The sequence below is a fragment of the Trichechus manatus genome, unplaced genomic scaffold (assembly GCF_000243295.1).
Source record: "Trichechus manatus latirostris isolate Lorelei unplaced genomic scaffold, TriManLat1.0 scaffold00126, whole genome shotgun sequence".
Taxonomy (NCBI): domain Eukaryota; kingdom Metazoa; phylum Chordata; class Mammalia; order Sirenia; family Trichechidae; genus Trichechus; species Trichechus manatus.
This window is the reverse complement of record NW_004444062.1, coordinates 3,737,161-3,759,371: the sequence shown is the minus strand read 5'-3', so window position 1 is coordinate 3,759,371 and position 22,211 is coordinate 3,737,161. Positions and strand designations below refer to the sequence as shown.

At 41.2% G+C, this 22,211-nt stretch overlaps 1 protein-coding gene across 4 annotated transcripts in view; it reads left to right on the top strand.

Moving 5' to 3' along the window:
• Window positions 1-22,211, top strand: part of NSUN7 (NOP2/Sun RNA methyltransferase family member 7) — an 82,508-nt gene that overhangs the window by 48,755 nt on the left and 11,542 nt on the right. For all 4 annotated transcript variants that reach the window (XM_023738916.1, XM_023738917.1, XM_004384681.2 and 1 more), the window contains one exon: window positions 2,448-2,565. In XM_023738916.1, coding sequence (XP_023594684.1) covers window positions 2,448-2,565 — 118 coding nt within the window. The remainder of the gene's footprint in view (window positions 1-2,447; window positions 2,566-22,211) is intronic.

Genomic DNA, 22,211 nt, shown 5'->3' with positions numbered 1-22,211 from the left:
GTGGGGGAGGTGGGGGGTGGAACTGGTCTTCCCTATTTCCTCACTCTCTTTAATATTGGAGTGTGCCATGGTCGAGGCAAGGAGCCCTGGTGGCACAGTGGTTAAGTACTCGGCTGCTAACTGAAAAGTCAGCAGTTCTAAACAACCAGCTGCTCCACGGCAGTTGTCTTTCGTAAAGATTACAGCCAAGGAAACCCTATGGGCCAGTTCTGCTCTGTCCTGTAGGATTGCTATGAATTGGAATCAACTCGTTGGCAACAGAAGAAGAAAATGGTTCAGCCCTTGGATTTTTTCTCTGTATCTTCACTTAGTCCCTTGGTGATCTCATCCAGTCTTATGGTTTTAAACACCTCTCTATGGCTCCCAAATTTATATTTCCAGTCCACACCTCTCCCCTGAATTCTAGGCTTGTATCTCCAACTACTTTCTTGACGTCTTCACTTAGTGACTCATTGGCATCTCTAAGTTAACATGTCCAAAATGGAAATCCTGATCTTTCCTCCACCATACCTGTTCCTTCTACGGTACTGCCATTTCAGTTAATGGCAGTTCCAAGTTTCCACTTGCTCAGGCTGAAAACCGTGGCATCCTCCATGACTCCTCTTTTCATACCCACAGCAAGCCTGTCAGCAAATGGGGTGGGTTCTACATTCAACATGTATCCAGAACCCACTCACCACCACCATTACCACTGTGTCCAAGCCACCATCATCTCTCAAGTAGATAACTGCAATACTCCTCTGTGGTGTATTTTTAACACAGCACTTGGAGTGATCTTGTTCAAATATAAAGTATAACGCATCAGTCCTCTGCTTAAAACCCTCCAGTGGCTACTCCCCCCACTTTTTTTTTTTTTTTTTTTGTGGCTTCCTATCCTAATCAGAGTGAAAAAATGTCCTTCCAGTGACCTACCAGGCCCTGTGCTATCTGGTCCTCAAATCATACTTTCTGACTTCATCTCCCAGTACTCCCTCCTCATTCCCTCTGCTCTGATCAAAGTAGCCCCTTTGCTTTCCTTGAACATGCCAGGCACACTTCCATTTCAGGGCCTTTGTACTTGCTGTCCCCTTAGCTTAGAATATCCTTCCCTAGATATTTATATGGCTGGCTCCCTAATTTTCTTCAAGTCTACTCACAGTTTGTGTTGTCAGTGATGCTTTCTCTGACTACCCTAGTTAAAATTAAAATATCCTTTCCTGGAACTCTTGTTCTCTATCCCTGTTTTGTTTTTCTCCATAACATTTATTACCTTCTAATAATACTATATAATTTATTTATTTATGTCTTATTGTCTTTCTCCAACTACTAGAAAGTTAGCTCAGTAGGGACAGGGATTTTGCCTATTTTGTTTACTGATGGGTCCTGAATGCCTAGAACAGTGCCTGGCATATAATAGGTGTTTGATATATGAATGATGAGTGAGTTGCCATTATTACCTCATTTTACAGATGAAAACATCTGAGACTTTAAGTAATTCTTACAATAGTAGCAGCCCTGGTGGCTCAGTGGTTAAGCGTTCAGCTGTTAATCAAAAGGTTGGCAGTTGGGGTCCACCAGCCACTTCTTGGAAACCCTATAGCACAGTTCTGCTCTGTCCTGTAGGGTTGCTATGAGTCAGGATCGACTTGATGGCAACTAGTTTTTAACGAGTAACAGTAACTGACAGAACTGGGATTCGAATCTGTCTATTTCTAGAGTCCTTTTAACTAGTTAGAGGGCATTGGTGGTTCAGTGGTGGAATTTTCACTTTCCATACAGAAGACCTAGGTTCAATTCCTGGCCAATGCATCTCATACACAGCCACCACCTGTCTGTCAGTGGAGGCCTGTGTGTTGCTATGATGCTGAACAGGTTTCAGCAGAACTTCCAGATTAAGACAGACTAAGAAGAAAGGCCTGGTGACTGACTTCTGAAAACCAGCCAATGAAAACCCTATGGATCACAGTGGTCCAATCTACAACTGACTTTTGGATTGATGCAGGACCGGGCAGTGGTTTGTTCAGTTGTGCAAGGGATTGCCATGGGCCAACTTGACGGCAGCTAACAACAACAACAACATTTAACTAGTTATGTGATACTGCTTGTGAAGGAATGGCTGAAAGTATCAAGTGCGTGGTAATCTGCAAAAGGCCTCTCAAACGTTCTATCAATGTTTTTATATGCTGTATTTCCTATTATATTTATTTGTTCCTGGTTGTAACTAGGTTGATGACATTGATTGAATTTTTAATTCCCATATAATCCAGTTAGATTTACTTCATTTATTGGCCACAGACTGCATCAGTAATTCATGCTTTTGTTTTTAAAAGGGGACCATGCAAGCATCCATGAAAATAATTCCTTTCAAAACCTTGTGGTGTTAGTATCAAAGAGATGTTTGGAAATTAGCAAATTTGTATAGGGTTGTTGATGGGTCATTATAGTGATTATATTTTCTTTACATATAGTTACTAAAGCTCAAGCAGTGGTTTACTGCACATGTTCAGTTTATCCAGAAGAAAATGAAGCTATTGTTAAAAAAGCACTGGAATTTCAAGACCCTGGGATCAAAGTACAACCTTACAGGTAAGAAAGGAAACGATTCTTCCAAACAACTCAAACAGTCAAATATTTTTGAAAGTGAAAAGTTATGATTTTCTAAGTTTTATACAGACATTCTACTTCCTTTTTTTTCAGATTTTAATATGATCAAATACACCCACCTTCTTACAACTTTAAGATAGATTCAGTAGAGCCTTTACTACAGCTCAGCACAAGTGTTCTCTTGTACAGTAAAGATTCTTTTTTTAAAAATATATATATATTTTTATTATATATATATTTTTATTGTACTTTAGATGAAGGTTTACAGAACAAATAATTTCTCATTAAACAGTCAGTACACATATTGTTTTATGACATTGGTTAACAACCCCATGACATGTCAACACTTTCCCTTCTCGACCTTGGAGGACTTTTTTTTTTTTTGATGAAAATATACATAGCCAAAGATACACCATTTCAAAAGTTTCTACATGTACAATTCAGTGACATGGATTACATTCTTCTAGTTGTGCTGCTATTCTCACTATCCTTTTCCAGATTATTCCATCACCATTGTCTTCAACTCACTGCCCCCTAGGCTTCCCATCAAACCTTTTGAGTTGCTGTTGTCAATTTGATCTCACATAGATAATTATATTTTTATTGTACCTTAGATGAAGGTTTGCAGAACTAATAGTTTCTCATTAAACAGTTAGTATACATATTGCCCTATGACAATGGTTAACAACCCCACGACATGTCAAGACTGTCGCTTCTCAACCTTAGGTTCCCTATCACCAGCTTTCTTGTCTCCTCCTGCCTACTAGTCCTTGTCCCTGGACTGCTGTGCCTCATTAGTCCCATTTTGTTTTATGAGGCGTCCAGTCCCCAACTGAACGGTGAACCTTGCAAGTGACTTCACCACTGAGCTAAAAGGGTGTCCGGGGGCCATACTCTCGGGGTTTCTCCAGTCTGTCAGGCCAGTAAATCTGGTCTTTTTTTTTTGTGAGTTAGGATTCTGTTATACATCCTTTTCCAGCTCTGTTCAGGACCCTCTGTTGTGATCCCAGTCAGACCAGTCAGTGGTGGTAGCCGGGCACCATCTAGCTGTATTGGACTTAGTCTGGTGGAGGCCTTGGTAGCTGTGGTCCATTAGTCCTTTGGACTAATCTTTTCCTTGTATCCTGTTCTCTTCATTCTCCCTTGCTCTCAAAGGGGTGAGACCAGTGGAGTATCTTAGATGGCTGCTCACAGGCTTTTAAGACCCCAGACTCTACCCACCAAGGTAGAATGTAGAACATTGTCTTTATAAACTGTGTTATGCCAGTTGAGCTAAATGTTCCCTGAGACCATGGTCTCCACAGCCCTCTGCCCAGCAATTCAGTCCCTCAGGGAGTTTGGATGTGTCTATGGAGCTTCTATGACCTTTCCTTGTACAAGTTGTACTGGCTTCCCCATTATTGTGTACTGTCTTACCCTTCACCCAAGATACCACTTATCTATTGTCTATTTAGTTCCCCCTCACCCCTCCCAACCCTCATAACCAACAAAGATTGTTTCTTTTTGTGAGTAAACTTTTACGTGAGTTTTTACAGTAGAGGTCTCATACAGTATTTGTCCTTTTGTGATTGACTTATTTCACTCAGCATAATGTCCTCCAGTTTCATCCATGTTATGAGATGCTTCACAGATTCATCATTGTAAAGATTCTTTTGTTTTTGTTATCACTGTTAAACCTAAAGGCATTTTGGCTTTGACTTGGTTGGCTTCTAGATAAAGTGGGTCCAAATTTCATATCCTTGTTTTTAGATACATGCTTGCTTCAGTAGAAAAAAAATAAATATATAAACTATCCATAGAGAGTAAATTCGATATTTATTATCTGAAAACTTTTATGCAATTTTTTAGGCTCTTTTAACCTTTGGTACCCACCAGGACTGAGGTAAAAATAACCTGATAACTATAGTAGCTTCTGTGTAAAATACTGCAATAAACTAGGAGAGAGAGGAAGAGCAGTAATACCACAGTCTGAACCATGGACATCAAGATAGGGAGTAGCTCTAAGAATATATGACACTAATTAGTTCTTTGACTGTGACAGTGCGTTGTTTTAAAACATCTTTTATTTTTTACTGATTTCTCATGTTCTGAGCTTTTCTTCTAATTCTTAAGTATGTTCTTAATATGCATGTAGTTTGCGCTCTCCTTTTAATTTGGTATTTTCCCTGTGACATTTCACAAGTGCCATGTTAGTCACACTTGTATTTCCCTTCTTGCTGGCTTTACTTCCTCATTTAGTAGTTCCTCTAGTTGGCTGCCAACCTCAGGTACTCAAAACTTCTCAACAAGGCGTTAGCTAAATCACCGTCTAGTGGCAAAGAGGGTTATTGCAGGTATGTAACAACGAAATTCGTGAATGTGGAATGTATTACTCTTGGTCTGTCAAGGATAAGGTTTCTAAGAATATAATATGGCAAAAGTGGAGGAATATCTGTATTCTATTTAATAAGATTTTATTTCAGATAAGCTATTATTGATTAATCCATATTATAGTATAAAAGACACAAGTAATATTTAGACACATCTTAAGACACAGATTAATTCATATTCTTGATTGATTTGGGATTTAAACTCAGATTGCAGAGTATATACTCAAGAGGTTTATAACTAGCTGTATGAGGATGCTTTCAAAATAAATTATGCATTTCTTAGGGAAGTGTACTTGATGGCCTTTAAGAAATCATTTCTTAATCTCCCAAAATAGTAGAATTTAGGCTTGAAAGCAGTATTACATATCATCTAACCTAATCACCTATCTGTTGTTTTAATTTCCTTTTAATATCCCAGAAATATCCAGCTCATTTTGGACTTTAGCCATGGTGATACTTACCTTCACTCTATGCAAATTTTTTTATTCCCCACTGTAAAAACCTCAAACGTCACAGAAATATTTACAAAGTAAAACTTTCCAAATCCTACCCCCTTAGATATAATCACTTTTAATAGTTTTATTTGTAGTCTCAGAAATTTCCAGCACCAAAAAAGTATACATTTTAATTGATACTGTCAAATTGCCTTCCAAAATATAGCTTCACCAATGCTAGGTTTTATTGGGCTGTTAAATCTTTACCATTCTGAGAGGTGAAAAGATGAAATCTCATAGCTGGTTAAATTTTTACTTCACTGTTAATGAAGTTGAGCGTGTTTTCCTGTGTATTGCCTGGGCAGTGTAGTGTGGAGTAGTTAAGATCTTGAGTTCCAAAGCTGTGATCATCAAATATTCCTAAAAATTTTTGAATAACTATGTATCCTTTTCTATATTTTAAAGTCGACATCTACTTTTTTATCATAAGTTTAAGTAGTTGTAATATATATGTGATCATTAAGGTTGTGTGTCAACTTGGCTGGGCCATGATTCTCAGTGGTTTGGCAGTTAAAATGTAGTTTGGCAGTTATATAATGATGTAATCACCTCTGTGATGAGATCTGATATAATGTGATCACCTCTATGATGGGATCAGCTGTGAGTAGCCAGCCAGTTGAAAGGAAGTTTCCTTGGGGGTGTGGCCTGCATCCAATATAGGTGGACATTCTGGCAAGGCTCTTGGGCTTTTGCTCACTCTGGATCCTGCAGCTGGCTCCTGTTCATCTGACCTCGAGTTCTTGGGACTTGAACTAGCAGCTTACCTGCTGATCTTGGGATTTCTCAGCCTCTACAGCCAGTGAGCCAGAGGCCTGTTGTCTGACTTGCCAATCTTGGGTTCGCTGGCCCCTGCAGCTATATGACTCAGGAGAAGCCTCCAGCCTGACCCACGGACTTGGGACTTTCCAGCCTCTACAACAGCGTGAGCCATTTCCTTTATATAAATCTCTCTATGAACACTTTACTGGTTTTGCTTCTCTGGATAACCCAGCCTAAGACAATATGTTATTTCTGGAATATTATATTACACATGTTCTTTAAGTATATTTCTGTTAAATCCTTGGAACTGCAGATTTATCTTATTCAATTTATGGGAAAATACTGACATGTAGCCTACTTTATAAAACTAGTTCTTATTGTCAAAACCAGATTTACCTTGTCAGAAAAAGTCTAACTTTATTCTTTAAGTCAGATAAATAGGTTAATATGTTCCTGTGATTTTCTTTTAAATTTTAATTCTAATATAGATATATAAATAGATATAGAGAGAAACAGAGACAGAAAGGGAGAGAACAGAGCTTTGCTGAGAGTTTGATACCTCTTAAATGTTTTTTACCTGAATTCTCCTTACTTTACCATGGGACTACCCCTCAGGAGAGCCACCTTCTTGAATTGTTTTTTATTTACTATATTTACTGGGATGGTGGGTAGGTGGGTGGGGAGCAGTTCTGCACTACCTACCCTACTGGCTAAGGAACCAAAGTTAGGGTTGTCCCTGCTACCAGGTAGATCTATTGCAATTATGCATTCAAGGACTGGGAAAGTAACCACTGGGTGCATCCAGACCTGGGCCAGAACTCCATTTATTACTAGCCCCTTGATGCTGCTACTCTAATGGGGGAGGTATAATGATGCTCTTGTTCTCTGGGTATCAGTGTCAACTAGTACCCTGTGGCCTGCAGTCCTTGAAGTGTTTGGGTAGTTTCCTTTCCCTAGAGTACAATGGCCATAGCTAGAGTAAATGACCATAGATCCTTTTGGGAAGGACTAGGGAAATCATTGCCATGTAAGCTTGCTATGATGCTTTCTTCCTTCTAGGGACTCAGCCTCTCCTGCAGGCAATGGGTTCTGGGTCTGAGGACTGGTCCAGGTCTGGAAACTGGGGCAATTCCCTCAGCTTCTTGAACATCTGTCCATGATTTCTTTTAATTGTACAGATTGAGAAGTACCTTTGTTAGCTGCCCTTAATAACATCAGGTTCTTTTAACCATTTCTATAACTCTCTGGTCCAACCCCTTCCCATCTTCCCTGTGGCTGCCTCTCTAGCCTTTGTACTTATGATAATCAATAATCACATATGTCTGGCTTCTGATGCTAATTTGAGTTCACCTGGCCTCTGTTGTTTCAGAAAGCAATTATTCTCATTGCTGTCTATGAGGCCAGTTCTGTAATGGCATCTCCTACTGTCGGCCCTGGCCTGTGGAGGAGAGCCACCACGGAATTTCTTAGTGGTGCCCCATTCACCAGTACATTCCTTGTTGTTTTGGTAAATAAATGATGTATCCTCTGTGCTCTCCTCTTAACATGGTCCTCTTGTGGGTTTTCCAGCCATAATAGTATACCCATTAATAGCAATCCCACTTTTCTGAGTCTTCTAATCCTTTTTGAAATGGCAGTCTAGCATTTCTACCACATTTCTTGTGAGCCATTGTGTATAGTTTTCTATTTCTGCTTAAGAAATTATCACAGATTTTGCACCTTAAAACAACACCCATTAATTAGCTCACAGTTTTATGGGTCAGAAGTTCGGCATGGTGTGACTGGGTTCTCTGCTGAAGGTGTCACTGAGCTGAATTCTTCTCTGGAGGCTTTGGGGAAGAATCTGCTTCCAAGCTCATTCTTGTGGTTGTAGGAGTAAGGTCCATGTTTTCTTGCTGGCTGTCAATCCAGGGCAGCTATTAGCTTCTAGAGGCTGCCTTCATTCCTTACCACATGGCTCCTTCTGTCTTCAAGCCAGCAATGGCATGTCAAATCCTTCTTGTGATTTGAATCTCTGGCTAATTCTGACATCTCTGACCTCTAGACTTAGATTTAAAGGGCTCATGTGGTTAGGTCAAGCCCACCCAGATAATCTCCCTATCTTAAAGTCAACTGATTTGGGACCTTAATTACATCTGCAAAATCCCTTTTGCTATGTGTCTTAGGCTGGATTCTCTAGAGGAACAAAACCAGTAAACTGTGTATAATACACAGAGAGATATTTATTTCAAGGAAATGGCTCACACAGCTGTGGAAGCTGGCAAGTCCCAAATCCGTGGGTCAGACATCAGGCTGGAGGCTTCTCCTGACTCACGTTGTTGTAGGGGTTGATGAACCCAAAATCAGCTGGTCAGATGGCAGGCTGATAGCTTATGGGGCTTCGAGAGCTAGTGAATCCCAAAATCTGCAGGTCAGACAGCAGGCTGCTGGCTCATGTCCCAAGAACTGGAGGTCAAAGGATGATGAGTCAAATGCAGGATCCAGAGAGAGTGAGCTTTACCAGAACATCTGTATATATTGGATGAAGGACACATCCCCAAGGAAGCTCCCCTTTCAACTGACTGGCTGTTCACATCAGTTCACAAAATGGAGGATGATTACATAATATCAGCCAAATCACTAAGAATTATAGCCTAGGTGAGTTGACACATAACCTTAACCATCACAGTCCACTCCTTGTCAACATGGCACCTGTACATATCTCCTTAAACCATGCATAATCTCTAGATAAAGACAATTATGATGACATACTTGCACTTAACATGACACAACTAACATGCATACAACTGAAAATGCACAAGCCCTGTTTACATCTTATATTTTATAATAAGTAATGGAATAAGGGAGGGAAGAAAACAAAAATATTTGAGATAGATATAGATATATCTATCTACATATATATGTTTATATATTGTTTTTGAGTAAAACAATTACAGTCTTAATTTCTGCAACTGGTTGTGTGGTCTTTAGCTGGTATTTAGAACTCCCTTTTCCACCACCCATTTCATATTCTCTTTGCTCTCAGCAAGCACTTCAGCTGATCATGGTTTTTTGCATGGTGGAGTGACCAAAACCATCCCTCCTGAAGGGACTGGGCCATTAGTAGTCATGTTGGAATTGGGTTGCTATAGTTTTCCATTGACTTTAATCACAAGGCATGGTAGTACTAAGAGACACCCTAAGGGATCGCCTGCATTCCATATGTACTCTTCTTTACCACCATTATGTAATCAGGATCAATCACACCAGTCAATATGGTAACTCCCTTCTTTGCCTGTTGATCCAAAGGCATGGGGACTCCAAAGTGGCCAGGTGGCATTCTTATTCCAGTTCAATGGCATTAGTGTTGTGTCTCCTGGTGGGAGCATTCCTCCCTTTGGCACTAAGACTTCTAGACCCACAGAGCATAAGGTTGTAGGGACAGGAAGCACTGGGGCCACTAGGGGTAATAGTGAGTGGTGCCACTCCCATTTCCACCCTTTGATTCCTGGACCCGTGAATCCTGGCTATGGGAGAAACAGCACCATATATTGGATGCTGGCTTAGAGTGTATACAGCTTCCTGGAGAACATTGCCCCAGCCTTGCAAGGTATTGCCACCTAGCTGGTGCAATACTTGTGTCTTTAGAAGGCCATTCCATTGTTCTATCAAGCCAGCTGCTTCAGGATGATGGAGAACATGGTAAGACCAGTGAATTCCATGAGCATGGTCCCATTGCCACACTACATTTGCTCTGAAGTGAGTCCCTTGATCTGAGGTAGTGCTGTGTGGGATACTATGACAGTGAATAAGGCATTCTGTAAGTTCACAGATGGTAGTTTTTGCAAAAACGTTGTGTACAGGGAAGGCAAATCTATACCCAGAGGAAGTGTCTATCCCAGTAAGAACAAAACCCTGCCCTTTCCATGATGGAAGTGGTCCAATGTAATCAACCTGCCTCCAGGCTACTGGCTAATTACCCTTAGGAATGGTGGTATATCGGGGACTCAGTATTGGTCACTGTTGCTGGCAGATTAGGCACTCAGCAGTGGCCATAGCTGAATGAGTGGAACTCCGTGTTGCTGAGCCCATGCATAACCTCCGTCCCTGCCACTATGGCCACTTTGTTCATGAGTGCATTGGGCAATGACAGGAGTGGCTAGGGAAAGAGGATGACTGGTATCCACAGAATGCATCATCCTATCAACTTGATAGTTAAAATTTTCCTCTGTTGAGGTCACCCTTTGGTGAGCATTGACATGAGACACAAATATCTTCACTTCTTTGGCCCATTCAGAGAGGTCTGTCCGCATGCCTCTTCCCTATACCTCCTTGTCACCAATTTTCCAGTCATGTTCCTTCCAAGTCCTTGACCATCTAGCCAAACCATTGGCCACAGCTAATGAATCAGTATACAGTTGCACATCTGACCATTTCTCCTTCCAAGCAAAATGAACAGCTAAGTGCACTGCTTGAAGTTCTGCCCACTGGGAGAATTCTTCCTCACCTCTGTCTTTCAGGGACGCCCAGAAAGGGGCTGCAGTGCTGCCAATGTCCACTTCTGAGTGGTGCCTGCATATTGCAGAGAATCATCTGTAAACTAGTTATGAGTTTTCTTTTTCTCACTCAACTGATCATAAGGAGCTTCCCATGAGGCCATAGGTGCAGACTAGGAGAAGGAAGGTAATATGACATGAGTGGGGACTATGGACATTGGGGCCACTACCTCATGTAACTTGTGCTTTCAGGTCCTGCTCGAGCCCGATCTCGTATATACCACTTGTATTTAATAATGGAGTGCTGCTGTGCATGTCTGACTTTATGACTCTGTGGATCAGATGACTTTATGATGGGCAGCTCAGGCTGTGTGATGGTTAAGGTTGTGTGTCAGCTTGGCTGCTCCATGATTCTCAGTGGTTTGACAGTTATGTAATGATGTAGTTTGGCAGTTATGTAATGATGTAATTTGGCAGTTATGTAATGATGTGATCATCTTCCATTTTGTGATCTGATGTATTCATCCCCCATTTTGTAATCTGATGTGAGCAGCCAATGAGTTGTAAAGGGAGTTTTCTTGAGGGTATGGCCTGCATCCAATATATATGAATGTTCTAGCAAAATTAGCTTTATCTGGATCCTGCATCTAACTCGTCATCCTCTGACCTACAGTTCCTGGATATGAGCCAGCAGCCTGCCATCTGACCTGCTGATTTTGGGTTTGTCAGCCCCCGCAACCATGTGAGTCAGGAGAAGCCTCCAGCCTGATGCCTGACTCACAGATTTGGGACTTGCTAGCTTCTACAAACTGCATGAGCTATTTCCTTAAATTAAATCAATTTCTCTCTCTCTCTCTCTATATATACATATATATTTTTATTTATATGTATATATATGTACATACGCTTCACTGGTTTTGCTTTTCTAGAGAACTCAACCTAAGACAGGCTGCATAGTGACTAGGTGGCCTATGGTCAAGCATTCAGTCTCTATAAGACACCCAGTAACAAGCAAAAAGCTGTTTCTCAAAAGGAGAGTAGTTATCTGCAGAGAATGGCAGAGCTTTGTTCCAAAATCCTAAGGGTCTGCGCTGTGATTCACCAATAGTGTTCTTCCAGAGACTCAAAACAGCATCTCTATCTGCCACTGACACTTCAAGCATCATTGAATCAGCCAGATCATATGGCCCAAGTGGCAAAGTGGCTTGCATGGCAGCCTGAACCTGTTGCAAAGCCTTCTCTTGTTCTGGGCCCCACTCAAAACTAGCAGCTTTTTGAGTCACTTGATACATAGGCCGGAGTAGCACACCCAAATGAGAGATATGTTGCCTCCAAAATCTAAAGAGGCCCACCAGGCATTGTACTTCCGTTTTAGTTGTAGAAGGGCCAGATGTAACAACTTCTATCCTTCACTTTATAGTATCATTGCCTGGTTTTGGTATCAGCGTTACACTGGCTTCATAGAATGAATTCAGAAGTATCCTTTCCTTTTCTATTCTGAAATAGCTTGAGTAGTACTGGTGTAAGCTCTTCTTTGAATGATTGGTAGAATTCTCCAGTGAAGCCATCTGGGCCAGGGCTTTTTTTTGCTGGGATTTTTTTTTTTTTAATTACCTTTTCAATCTCTTCTCTTATTATGGGTCTGTTCAGATTTTCAACATCATTTTGATGGTGTTGTGGTCAGAGAAGATACTTTGTATTATCCAAGTGTTTTGGATTTTGTTGAGGGTTGCTCTGTGGCCTAAGATGTGGTCTATTCTGGAGAATGTTCTGTGTGCCTTGGGAAAGAATGTGTACTTTGCAGTTGTTGGGTGGAGTGTCCTATATATGTCTGTGAGGTCAAGTTGGCTGATCGTGTCCTTTAGGTCTTCTGTATCTTTGTTGAGTTTTTTTCTAGATGTTCTGTCCTTTACCAAGAGTGGTGTGTTGAAGTCTCCTACTATTATAGTGGAACTGACGATTTCTCTTTTCAGTGCTGTAAAGTTAGTTTTATGTGTTTTGGAGCCCTGTCATTGGGTGTGTAGATATTTATTATGGTTATGTCTTCACGATGGATTCTCCCTTTAATCATTGTATAGTGCCCGTCTTTGTCTTTTATGGTCGACTTTGTTTTAAAGATTACTTGGTATTGCTTTGCCTTCCGCTCCATTAGAAAGTTCTATAGCTATACCATTTATTCCCTCTTTTAAATTGTTCTGACGTTGTTGTCATTTGCAGATTAACCTCTCTGGTTCCCTTTTGTAAGTCTTTTGGTTTTAATAGTCCTTGAGAGTTCATTTCCTAGATTGGTATCTGGCTGGTGTGATCTTGCATCCTAGATTCAGGCTTTGGTTTGATAGAGTTTGTTCTCAAACCAAAGGACTCCCTTTAATAATTCTTGTAAGTTTGGTTTGGTTTTTACATACTCCTTTAATTTCTGTTTATCTGGAAATTTCTTAATTTCACCATCATATTTGAACGAGAGTGTTGCAGGATATATTATTCTTGGTTGGCAATTTTTTTCTTTCAAGGTTTTATATATGTCATCCCATTGCCTTATTGCCTGCATAGCTTCTGGCGAGTAATCAGAGTTTAGTCTTATTGTTTCCCCTCTGTATGTGACTTTTCATTTTTCTTGAGCTGCTCTCAGGATCCTTTCTTTGTCTTTGGTTTTAATGAGTGTAATTATGATATGTCTTGGGGATTTTCTTTTGGAGTCTATCCTATATGGGGCTCGTTGAGCTTCTTGGATGGTCTGCTTTTTCCCTTTCATGGTATTAGGGAAGTTTTCTGTCAGCAATTCTTCAATGATCCTCTCTGTGTTTTCCATTTTTTTCCCCCTGTTCTGGAACTCTGATCACTCACAGATATTTGCTTTTGATTGTATCCCACATAATTCTCAGGGTTTCTTCATTCTTTTTTCTGACTTTTCTTCAAACAAAGTTGTATCCAAGTGTTTGTCTTCAATTTTGGTAATCCTGTCTTCAGTTGTTTCAAACCTGTTCCTCAGCCCTTCTATGACACTGTCCATTTCTGAAATCTTGTTGTTTATCTTTTTGATTTCTAATTGTTGTTTTTGTATGATTTCTAGTTGTGAATTTATTTTGGCATGTTGTTCCTGTATTATTTTCCTGAATTCTTCCATTTTTTTGTCTGTATTTTCCATGAATTTGTCTGCCTCTTCCATGAATTTGTCTATTTTTTCCTCATTTTTGTCTGCTTTTTTCTTCAACTCTTGGATAGCTCTGCATATTAGGTTTGAATTCCCTATCTGGTAGTTCTAGTGCCTTTTCTTCTACTGGAAAGTTATCTGGTGTTTTATTTTGGATGCCTATTGCAACCATCCTGTCCTGTTTTTTTCTATGTTTGATATTATATGCTGTCTTCAGGAGTTATTTTCTTCATTTATTGATTGTAAATTTGTTTGTTTCATCCTGCTTTTTTGTTTTATTTGGTTATGTCTGAGCAGGCAGGCTGTGTGTTCTTTGTTGTTTACTTGTCTGTGGGCACGATACTTTTCACCTTTTTTTCCAATGGGCAGGGCTAGTCACTCAGCTGTGGTACAGCAGGGCAGGTCCAGCTGAAGGGGAGGGGCTGGGATGGGTTGTTTGTGGCATGTACTGGGGCCGACAGGGCGAGCTGGGGTTCAATGCAGGGCAGGTTCCAGTAGGCTGTGCTTATGCTGCTCGGGGTTGTGATGTGTAGTGCACAGTGCAGGTAGGCGTGGGGCGGGGGGGAGGTTGTGATGTGTGGAGCTAACATGGGTATGGGAAAAAAGACAGGGGAGAGAGAAACAGGAGCCAGAAGAACAGACAGACAAAAAGTGCTGAGGGAGGTTGCCATTGGAGTGGAGAGACAAGAAACTGAGAAATGAAAAAAAAACGAAAAGGAAAAAAGAAAAAGAGAATAAATAAAAATTAAAAAAAAGAAAATGAGAAGTGGCTCCCAGGCCTTGGGGCACAGCCCTGCTAGAAGGGATGGAGATGGCACACAGTGCCAGGTATTCAGGAGACAGGAAAATAAGGAAAGCAGAGAGAGAATAGAAACTGAGAAATGAAGAAAAAAAGGCAGAGAGAAAAGAAAGAAATGAAAAGAAAGGCCCCAGGGATCCCACTGGTGAGGCTGTGCAGGCTGGGGAAATGGCTCCCAAGCCACGCAGTACAGCCCAGCTATAAGGGGCAGAGATGGCTCACAGCGTCAGGTATTCAGGAGACAGGAGATGTTAGTAGAGACGAGAATCTGAGAAATGAAGAAAGACTAAAAGGAAAAAATAATAAAAAAGAAGAAAAAGAAAATCCCCCAGGGATCCCACCGGTGCAGCTGTGCAGACTGGGGCAGTGGCTCCCAAACTGCACAGTACACTCCGGCTTGAAGGGGCTCTAAGCCTTGAAAAGAAAAAGAAAACAGACAAAACAAAACAGGCCCCAGGGATGCCACCAGTGTGGCGGTGTGGACCAAGAATGCCGAGTGGCACTTCACAGCCTGTCAAGAAGCAAAGATGGCACACAGAGCCAGGTGTTCAACAGAAAGGAGGGGGGGAGGTGAGAGGCAGGGCAGAAACCAAAAAAAGCTGAAAACAACACCAGCAACAATGAAATGGCACTGAAGGAGCTGGCTGGTGTAGGCAGGGTGAATTCAAGTGGCATGGAGCCAGTGCCTCCTGGGCTTTGCTCATTCCGCCTGCTGGGAAGCAGCAGAGCCCAAGCAGGGGAAGAAGGGTGGGGGTGGGAAAGTGTATATTGCTTGTTACCGGGTGCTTTTTCTCCTGGGAGCTCCGTGAAGCTGCTTTCCTGTACTCCCTGCCCACCAATCTCCCACAGGAGTCCAAGATGATGAATCTGTGCTGCATTAGCTGATAGGAGACCTCTGCTTGTATCTCTCCTCACTCTCTGTTTTCTGTCAGGTTTTTATTCCATTTGGTGCTTGGTTGAGTTCTTTTTCTCTTCATTTGACACTTAGGGTTCCAGGATTGACGTTTGTTCTCTGTTTTACTTAGTTTTTCAGCTCTTTCCTGTGGAGGGACAGCATGGTGGTGCTTCTGTCTATAGTGCCATTTTGCCTGTGCCTCTCTTATCCTTCACTTTAGAAGGAATATCTCAACATGCCCCACACCACTGGACCCCTAGAAATTTCACTGAGGTGGAAGGCATCTGAATTTTTGTGGAATTAATTTCCCACCCTCTAGCATGCAAATGTCTTACCCATAAGTCTAGAGTCATTGATGATTCTTTCTCACTCTGTCCAATCATCATAATGTCATTGTCTTAGTCATTTAGTGCTTCTATAACAGAAATGTCACAAGTGGATGGCTTTAACAGAGAGAAATTTATTCTTTCACAGCCTAGTAGGCTACAAGTCCAAATTCAGGGCGTCAGCTCCAGGGGAAGGGTTTCTCTGTCAGCTCTGGAGGAAGGTCCGTGTCAACAATCTTCCCTTGGTCTAGGAGCTTGTCTGCGCAGGAACCTCAGGTCCAAAGGACACGCTCTGCTCCCGGCACTGCTTTCTTGGTGGTATGTGGTTCCCACATCTCTCTGCTTGCTTCTTTCTTTTATATCTCAAAAGAGATTGGCTTAAGACATATCTAATCATGTAGATTTCATCAATATAACAGCTGCTAATCCATTTTATTACATCATAGTGGTAGGATTTACAACACATAGGGAAATCACCTCAGATTTCAAAATGGTAGAGAATCATACAATACTGGGAATCATGACCTAGCCAAGTTAACAGATATTTTTGGGGGACACAATTCAGTCCATGACAGTCATCAATATAATGGACCAATGTGACGTCTTGTGGAAGAGATAGGCAATCAAGGTCCCTATGGACTAAATTATGACATAGGGCTGGAGAATTGATATACTCCTGAGGTAAGACAGTGAAGATGCGTTGTTGGTTTTGGCAGCTGAAGGCAAATGCTTCTGGTGATCCTTCAAGACAGGAATTGAGAAAAAGACATTGGCCAGATCAGTACCTTCATATCAGGTACCAGGAGATGTATTAATCTGCTCAAGCAATGAAACCATATCTAGAACAGAAGATGCAATTGGAGTCACCACCTGGTTAAGCTGATGATAATCTACTGTCATTTTCCAAGATCCGTCTGTTTTTTGCACAGGCCTGATAGGCAGATTGAATGGAGATGTGGTGGGAATCACTACCCTTGCATCCTTCGAGTCCTTGATGGTGGCACTAATCTCTGAAATCCCTCTAGTAATGCAGTATTGCTTTTGGTTTATTATTTTCCTAAGTAAGAACAGTTCTAATGGCTTCCACTTGGCTTTTCCTACCATAATAACCCCTACACCACATGTCAGGGATCCAGTATGGGAGTTCTCGAAGTTGCTGAGTACATCTGTTCCATTTATGCATTCTCGAACTGGGGAAATCACTACAGGATGGGTTCAGGGACCCACTGGACCCACTGTGAGACACACCTGAGCTAAGACTTCATTAATAACCTGACCTCCATATGCCCCTACTCTGACTGGTGGGCCATAGTGACATTTTGGGTCTCCTAGAATTCCCGTATTTTTATGCAAATAACGTGCCTTCTGCATTTGTTTGCCAGCTGTGCCCTCCCTCCAGGAGGTATTTTTGTAAGCGTGCTATGCTAACTTTTTTTTTACGGCATCATTTGGAAGAGGATTGACATGGTGGTGCTTGTGAGCGTGCCTCACGCGGGGAGAGTGCAGCCAGCAAACACATGTAGAAGGTGCACGTTATTTGCATAAAAATACACTAGTGTCTGTTCAGAGCCAGTGTCCAGTAATCCTTGAAAAGCCTGATTATTTTTTTTCCCCAATGAATAGTCATGCTTGTAAAAGTTTGTAGATCCCTTTGGGGAGGCTGGGAGAAAGATTAACAGTATAAATTTTTGGCAGTACAGTGGGGTCCTTCCTCAAGGGGCCCTGGCTTCCCCTTCATTCAAGGGGTTGTAGGTTTGTAAACTGGCTCAAGTCTGGGAATTGATGGAGGGCCGTGACTCTTTATTTTGGCTATTCAAGTTAGACTGCCATTCACTTGGCCTAGAATTCTTACAGTTGTACAGATCAAGTAAATATTTAGTAGATTTCCCATCTGTTTCACTCTTAGGGACACCACAACTAAGTAGCTAATGCCGTAAGTCCATATGACTCAGACTATTCTGATTACTGCTTTGACTCTACTGTCTTTTATGGTAGCCATGCCTGACTTGTCCTTGTTGATTAAGTGCTGCTACTTGGCCCCCTACCACTATGCAGTCCAGTCAGCCCCACTGTAGTTAGGTATCTTAATTCAGTTAGGGCAGTTCCCACTGTCAAATCTGTCTTACATAAAATAGTAATCACAGCAGCTTTCAAGGATGCTGGGAGGGGGGCTCCCTTCACAAATTTGTTCCTCACTGTTGTGGTAAAAGATGTGTCCTCTGGGCACTCCGTGGGTGGGTCTCTGGGTCTGAACTGATAAATCCACTCTAACATGCCAATTTCTCTAAGCCTTTGGATATCTTCTACAGTATAACAATGCAGGTCTGCCATTTCAACTTGATTTAGTGCAGGCCACTGCTTAATCCTTGCTTCAGTGAACCAACCAAATAAACTATTATATCCTTTTTTAACCTCTCAAGCTGAAACATTGAATGAAGAATCTGTGCTTACTGGGCCCAAATCAGTAAACTAAGACTGATCCAACTTTATGTTCCTTGCACCATTATCCCACACCCTTAATAGCCATTCCCACACATATTCCCCTGATTTCTGTTTGTATATATTCGAAAAATTAAGCAGTTCTTTTGGAGCGTAGCATATCTTCTCCTGGGTCAAACTTTGTATTTCACTTCTTGGGGCACTCTGGGACTTATATCTAGTTATAGATCTATAAGCAAAAATGGATGGTGGGGTGGGTCCTGGGGACATTCATCAATATCTTGTAAGGCATCTGCCTGAGGCAATGCCCAGGCTATGTCTCAGACAAAGACTCTCAGGCACAGCTGGGTTAATCTCATCAGACAGGGGTGGAAGGGATAATGGTTTTACTGAGGAGCATGGCTTAGCAGACAAAGATGGAGTAATCTTTTCAGACGGGAGTAAGAGGGATGGTTTCGTTGGCAGGAGTGATCCAATGGAATTTAGGGGCTCAATGTCACCAGCTTACTGATTATCTGCCCATATGTCCCCATCCCAAGTTTCAGAATCCTATTTCTGCCCAATCAATTTCCTCACTTTAACTTTAGATACCATTTGAGGCTGGAAATTCAGTTGACGTTGTAATTAAACCACACTTAGGATAAGACTCTGGGTTTGGTTTTCAGCAGTATCAGCTCTGTTACTACAATAAATAAGGCTTTCTTTCAGGGCACAAGTGGCAACTTTCAGGTCTTTTATGCAGTGCTTGAGCTGTGATTTTGAAGCCCTTAGCACATCTCTTTCTTTCACCGCATTGTTTAGCTAAAGCAGGACCAACCAACAAGCTTCCCTATAGTTCTTATTCTGACAAAATTATAGAAAAGTATCAAACATGGGATCACTCAGAGCCTTGTTTCTCAGAAATATTTGATCCATTGGTGGTGATATTTTACATATTTCTATTGCTACCTCATGTCATGGATTAGCAGTGCCTTCTTTACTACCTGAGGCAGAGTCATCAGCACCTTTAAGACTAGCCAGACTTGAGAGCCAATTCAGAGAACTAACCCTTACGATTTTGTTCCTCCAGAACCACTCTTGGTACCAAATGTCTTAGGCTGAGTTCTCTAGAGGAGCAAAACCAGCGAAATGTGTGTATATATATACATATATATATATATATATATATATGTAGAGAGAGAGACTGATTTATTTCAAGGAAATGGCTCTTGCAGTTGTGGAGGCTGGCAAGTCCCAAATCTGGGTCAGACATCAGGCTGGAGGTCTCTCCTTACTCATGTGGTTGGAGTTGCTGGTGAATCCCAAAATCTGCAGGTCAGACAACAGGCTGCTGGCTCACATCCCAAGAACCTGAGGTCAGAGGATGATGAGCTGGATGCAGCATCCAGAGAACGCGAGCTCTGTCAGAACATCTATATATATTGGATGCAGGCCACACCCCCAGTGAAACTCCCCTTTCAACTGATTGTCTGCTCACATCAAATCATAAATGGAGGTTGATTACATAATATCTGCCAAACCCCTGAGAATCATGGCTTAGCCATGTTGACACAAAACCTTAACTGTTACACCATGTAACATGACATAACTACAGAAGTGATCTCATTGTATTCACCATATTTTTGTTTTGTTTTGTTTTATACCTTTTACTCTCCATTCTTCAAAACGTTTTGTCTTCTTGTTGGCTGTCATTAGTTCTAAGCAATTATTCTCTCTGAAGCTCTTTTATCTTCTTCCCAGTCTTGGTAGTAATTCTATTTTCTGCTGAGTCACTGAGTCTCCTATCTGTGGTAGGAGAGAGGGGCTCCCAGAAGGGTATTCTTAATTTCTTCTCCTATGCTCCCACACACCTACCCCCTGCTTTACTTTACCTTCTTCTGCAATGTTCTGCTTTCTCAAGGAAGTAGGGTGGAGGTGGGAGATTCCTAGGATCTTCTTTCAGAGTGGTCCCAGTCATTCTCTGCTGTCATGCTTGAGAAGTCTGTGGTTTTAGGGCTGTTGTGTATGCTTTGCTTGCGTTTTAGTCCTCCCTCCCCCCTCCCCCCTCCCCCTTTTTTTTAAGAGTCACAAAAATTCTTATTCCACTTGTTTACAGATAGTAACACATTGCTTTAGTGATAAGGTTACTTAAGAATTAACAATGCTTCATTGATAATGCATAGCCCTCTGCATGAGCAGGGTTATGGGGACCATAAATGATATTTAATAAACTATTATTTTTGGTATTGAACACGCTGTGTCACCTTTTCCTTCAATCTACAGATCAACTCTTGCTTTATTTCTGAAAAATTTCTTGAACTGTATTTTTAAGTAATAATTCTCATATATTATGTTTTTTCTCCTGTTTTCTGTATCTGATCATTTTTCACTGATTCTCTTTACCTCCTTATTTCCATTTTGTTTTGGTTTTCTTATTTTTGTCCTCTCTGTCCTCATTTTCAGCACTATTCATTCTTCCTAGTGCTATTTTCCAATACTGACTTAATTTCTGGAATTTTATATTTTTTTACTGCTTGCCTCAGCTCTGCCATTTTCATGTTTTCATCACAGATCTCTCTCTCTGCCTTGTTAGTCATTTTCTTGAGCTCTTGCATCTCTTGGTTATAAGTGTGTATAATTTGTAGCAAAAACTTTGGTTACGGTATTCATCTGTTCTGTGGCAACATTCTCCCTCTCTTTTATTATTACCATTATCACTATTTTGTAGTATCTTTTACTTGAGTAGACATTTCACCATAGAAGAAATACAAATGGTCAATAAGCACATGAAAAGATGCTCAACATCATTAGTCATTAGGAAAATGCAAATCAGAACCACAGTGAGATTATCACTTCACACTCAGTAAGATGGCTATGATTCAAAAAAATGGAAAACAACTGTTGTTGACAAGGATGTCAAAAAACAGGAGCCCTCGTCCACTGCTGTTTGGATTGTAAAATGGTACAGTCACTGTAGAAAACAGTTTGATGGTTCCTCAAAAAGTTAAACATAGAACTACCGTACAATCCAGCAATTCCACTTCTAGTTATATATCTAAAAGAATTGAAAGCAGGAACATAAACAGATACATGTATACCATTATTCATTGCAGCACTATTCATAATATCCAAAAGGTGGAAACAACCTAAATGTTCATCAATAAAACATGTGTTATAGTCAATACGATGGGATATTACTCTGTCATAAAGAGAAATTGGAGTCCTCGTGGTGCAGTGGTTAAGAGCTACGGCTGCTAACCAAAAGGTCGGCAGTTCAAATTCACCAGCCACTCCTTGGAAACCCTATAGGGTAGTTCTACTCTGTCCTATAGGGTCACTATGAATCAGAATTGACTCGACATCAACGGATTTGGTTTTTTGGGGGTTTACAAAGAGAAATCAAATCCTCATACATGCTATAACATGGGATGAACCTTGAAAATATCGTGCTGACTGAAATAAATCAGTCACAAAAGGACGAATGTGGTATGATTTCACTTACAGGAAATACCTAGAATAGACAAGTGTATATAGACCTAAAGGTTCCTCGGTGGTACAGATGGTTTGCTCTTGGCTACCAACTGAAATGTTGGCCGTTTGAATCCACACAGCAGCGCTATGGAAGAAAGCCCAGTGATCTACTTTTGTAAGATTACAGCCATTGAAAACCCTATAGAGCACAGTTCTACTCTGAAGCACAGGGGGTCACCATGAGTCAGGATTGACTCGACGGCAATGGAGTTTTTTTTTTGGTTTTAGATACAGACATAAGTTTATTAGTGATTACCAGGGGTGGGAGGGAAGGAGTGGGGAAGAGAGAATCATTGCTTAGGGGTCACTGAGCATCTGTTAAGGATGATGGAAAAATCTGGAAACAGATAATGGTGATGGCTGCATTCCTGATGAACACAATTAATATCACTAAATTGTACAGGTGAAGAA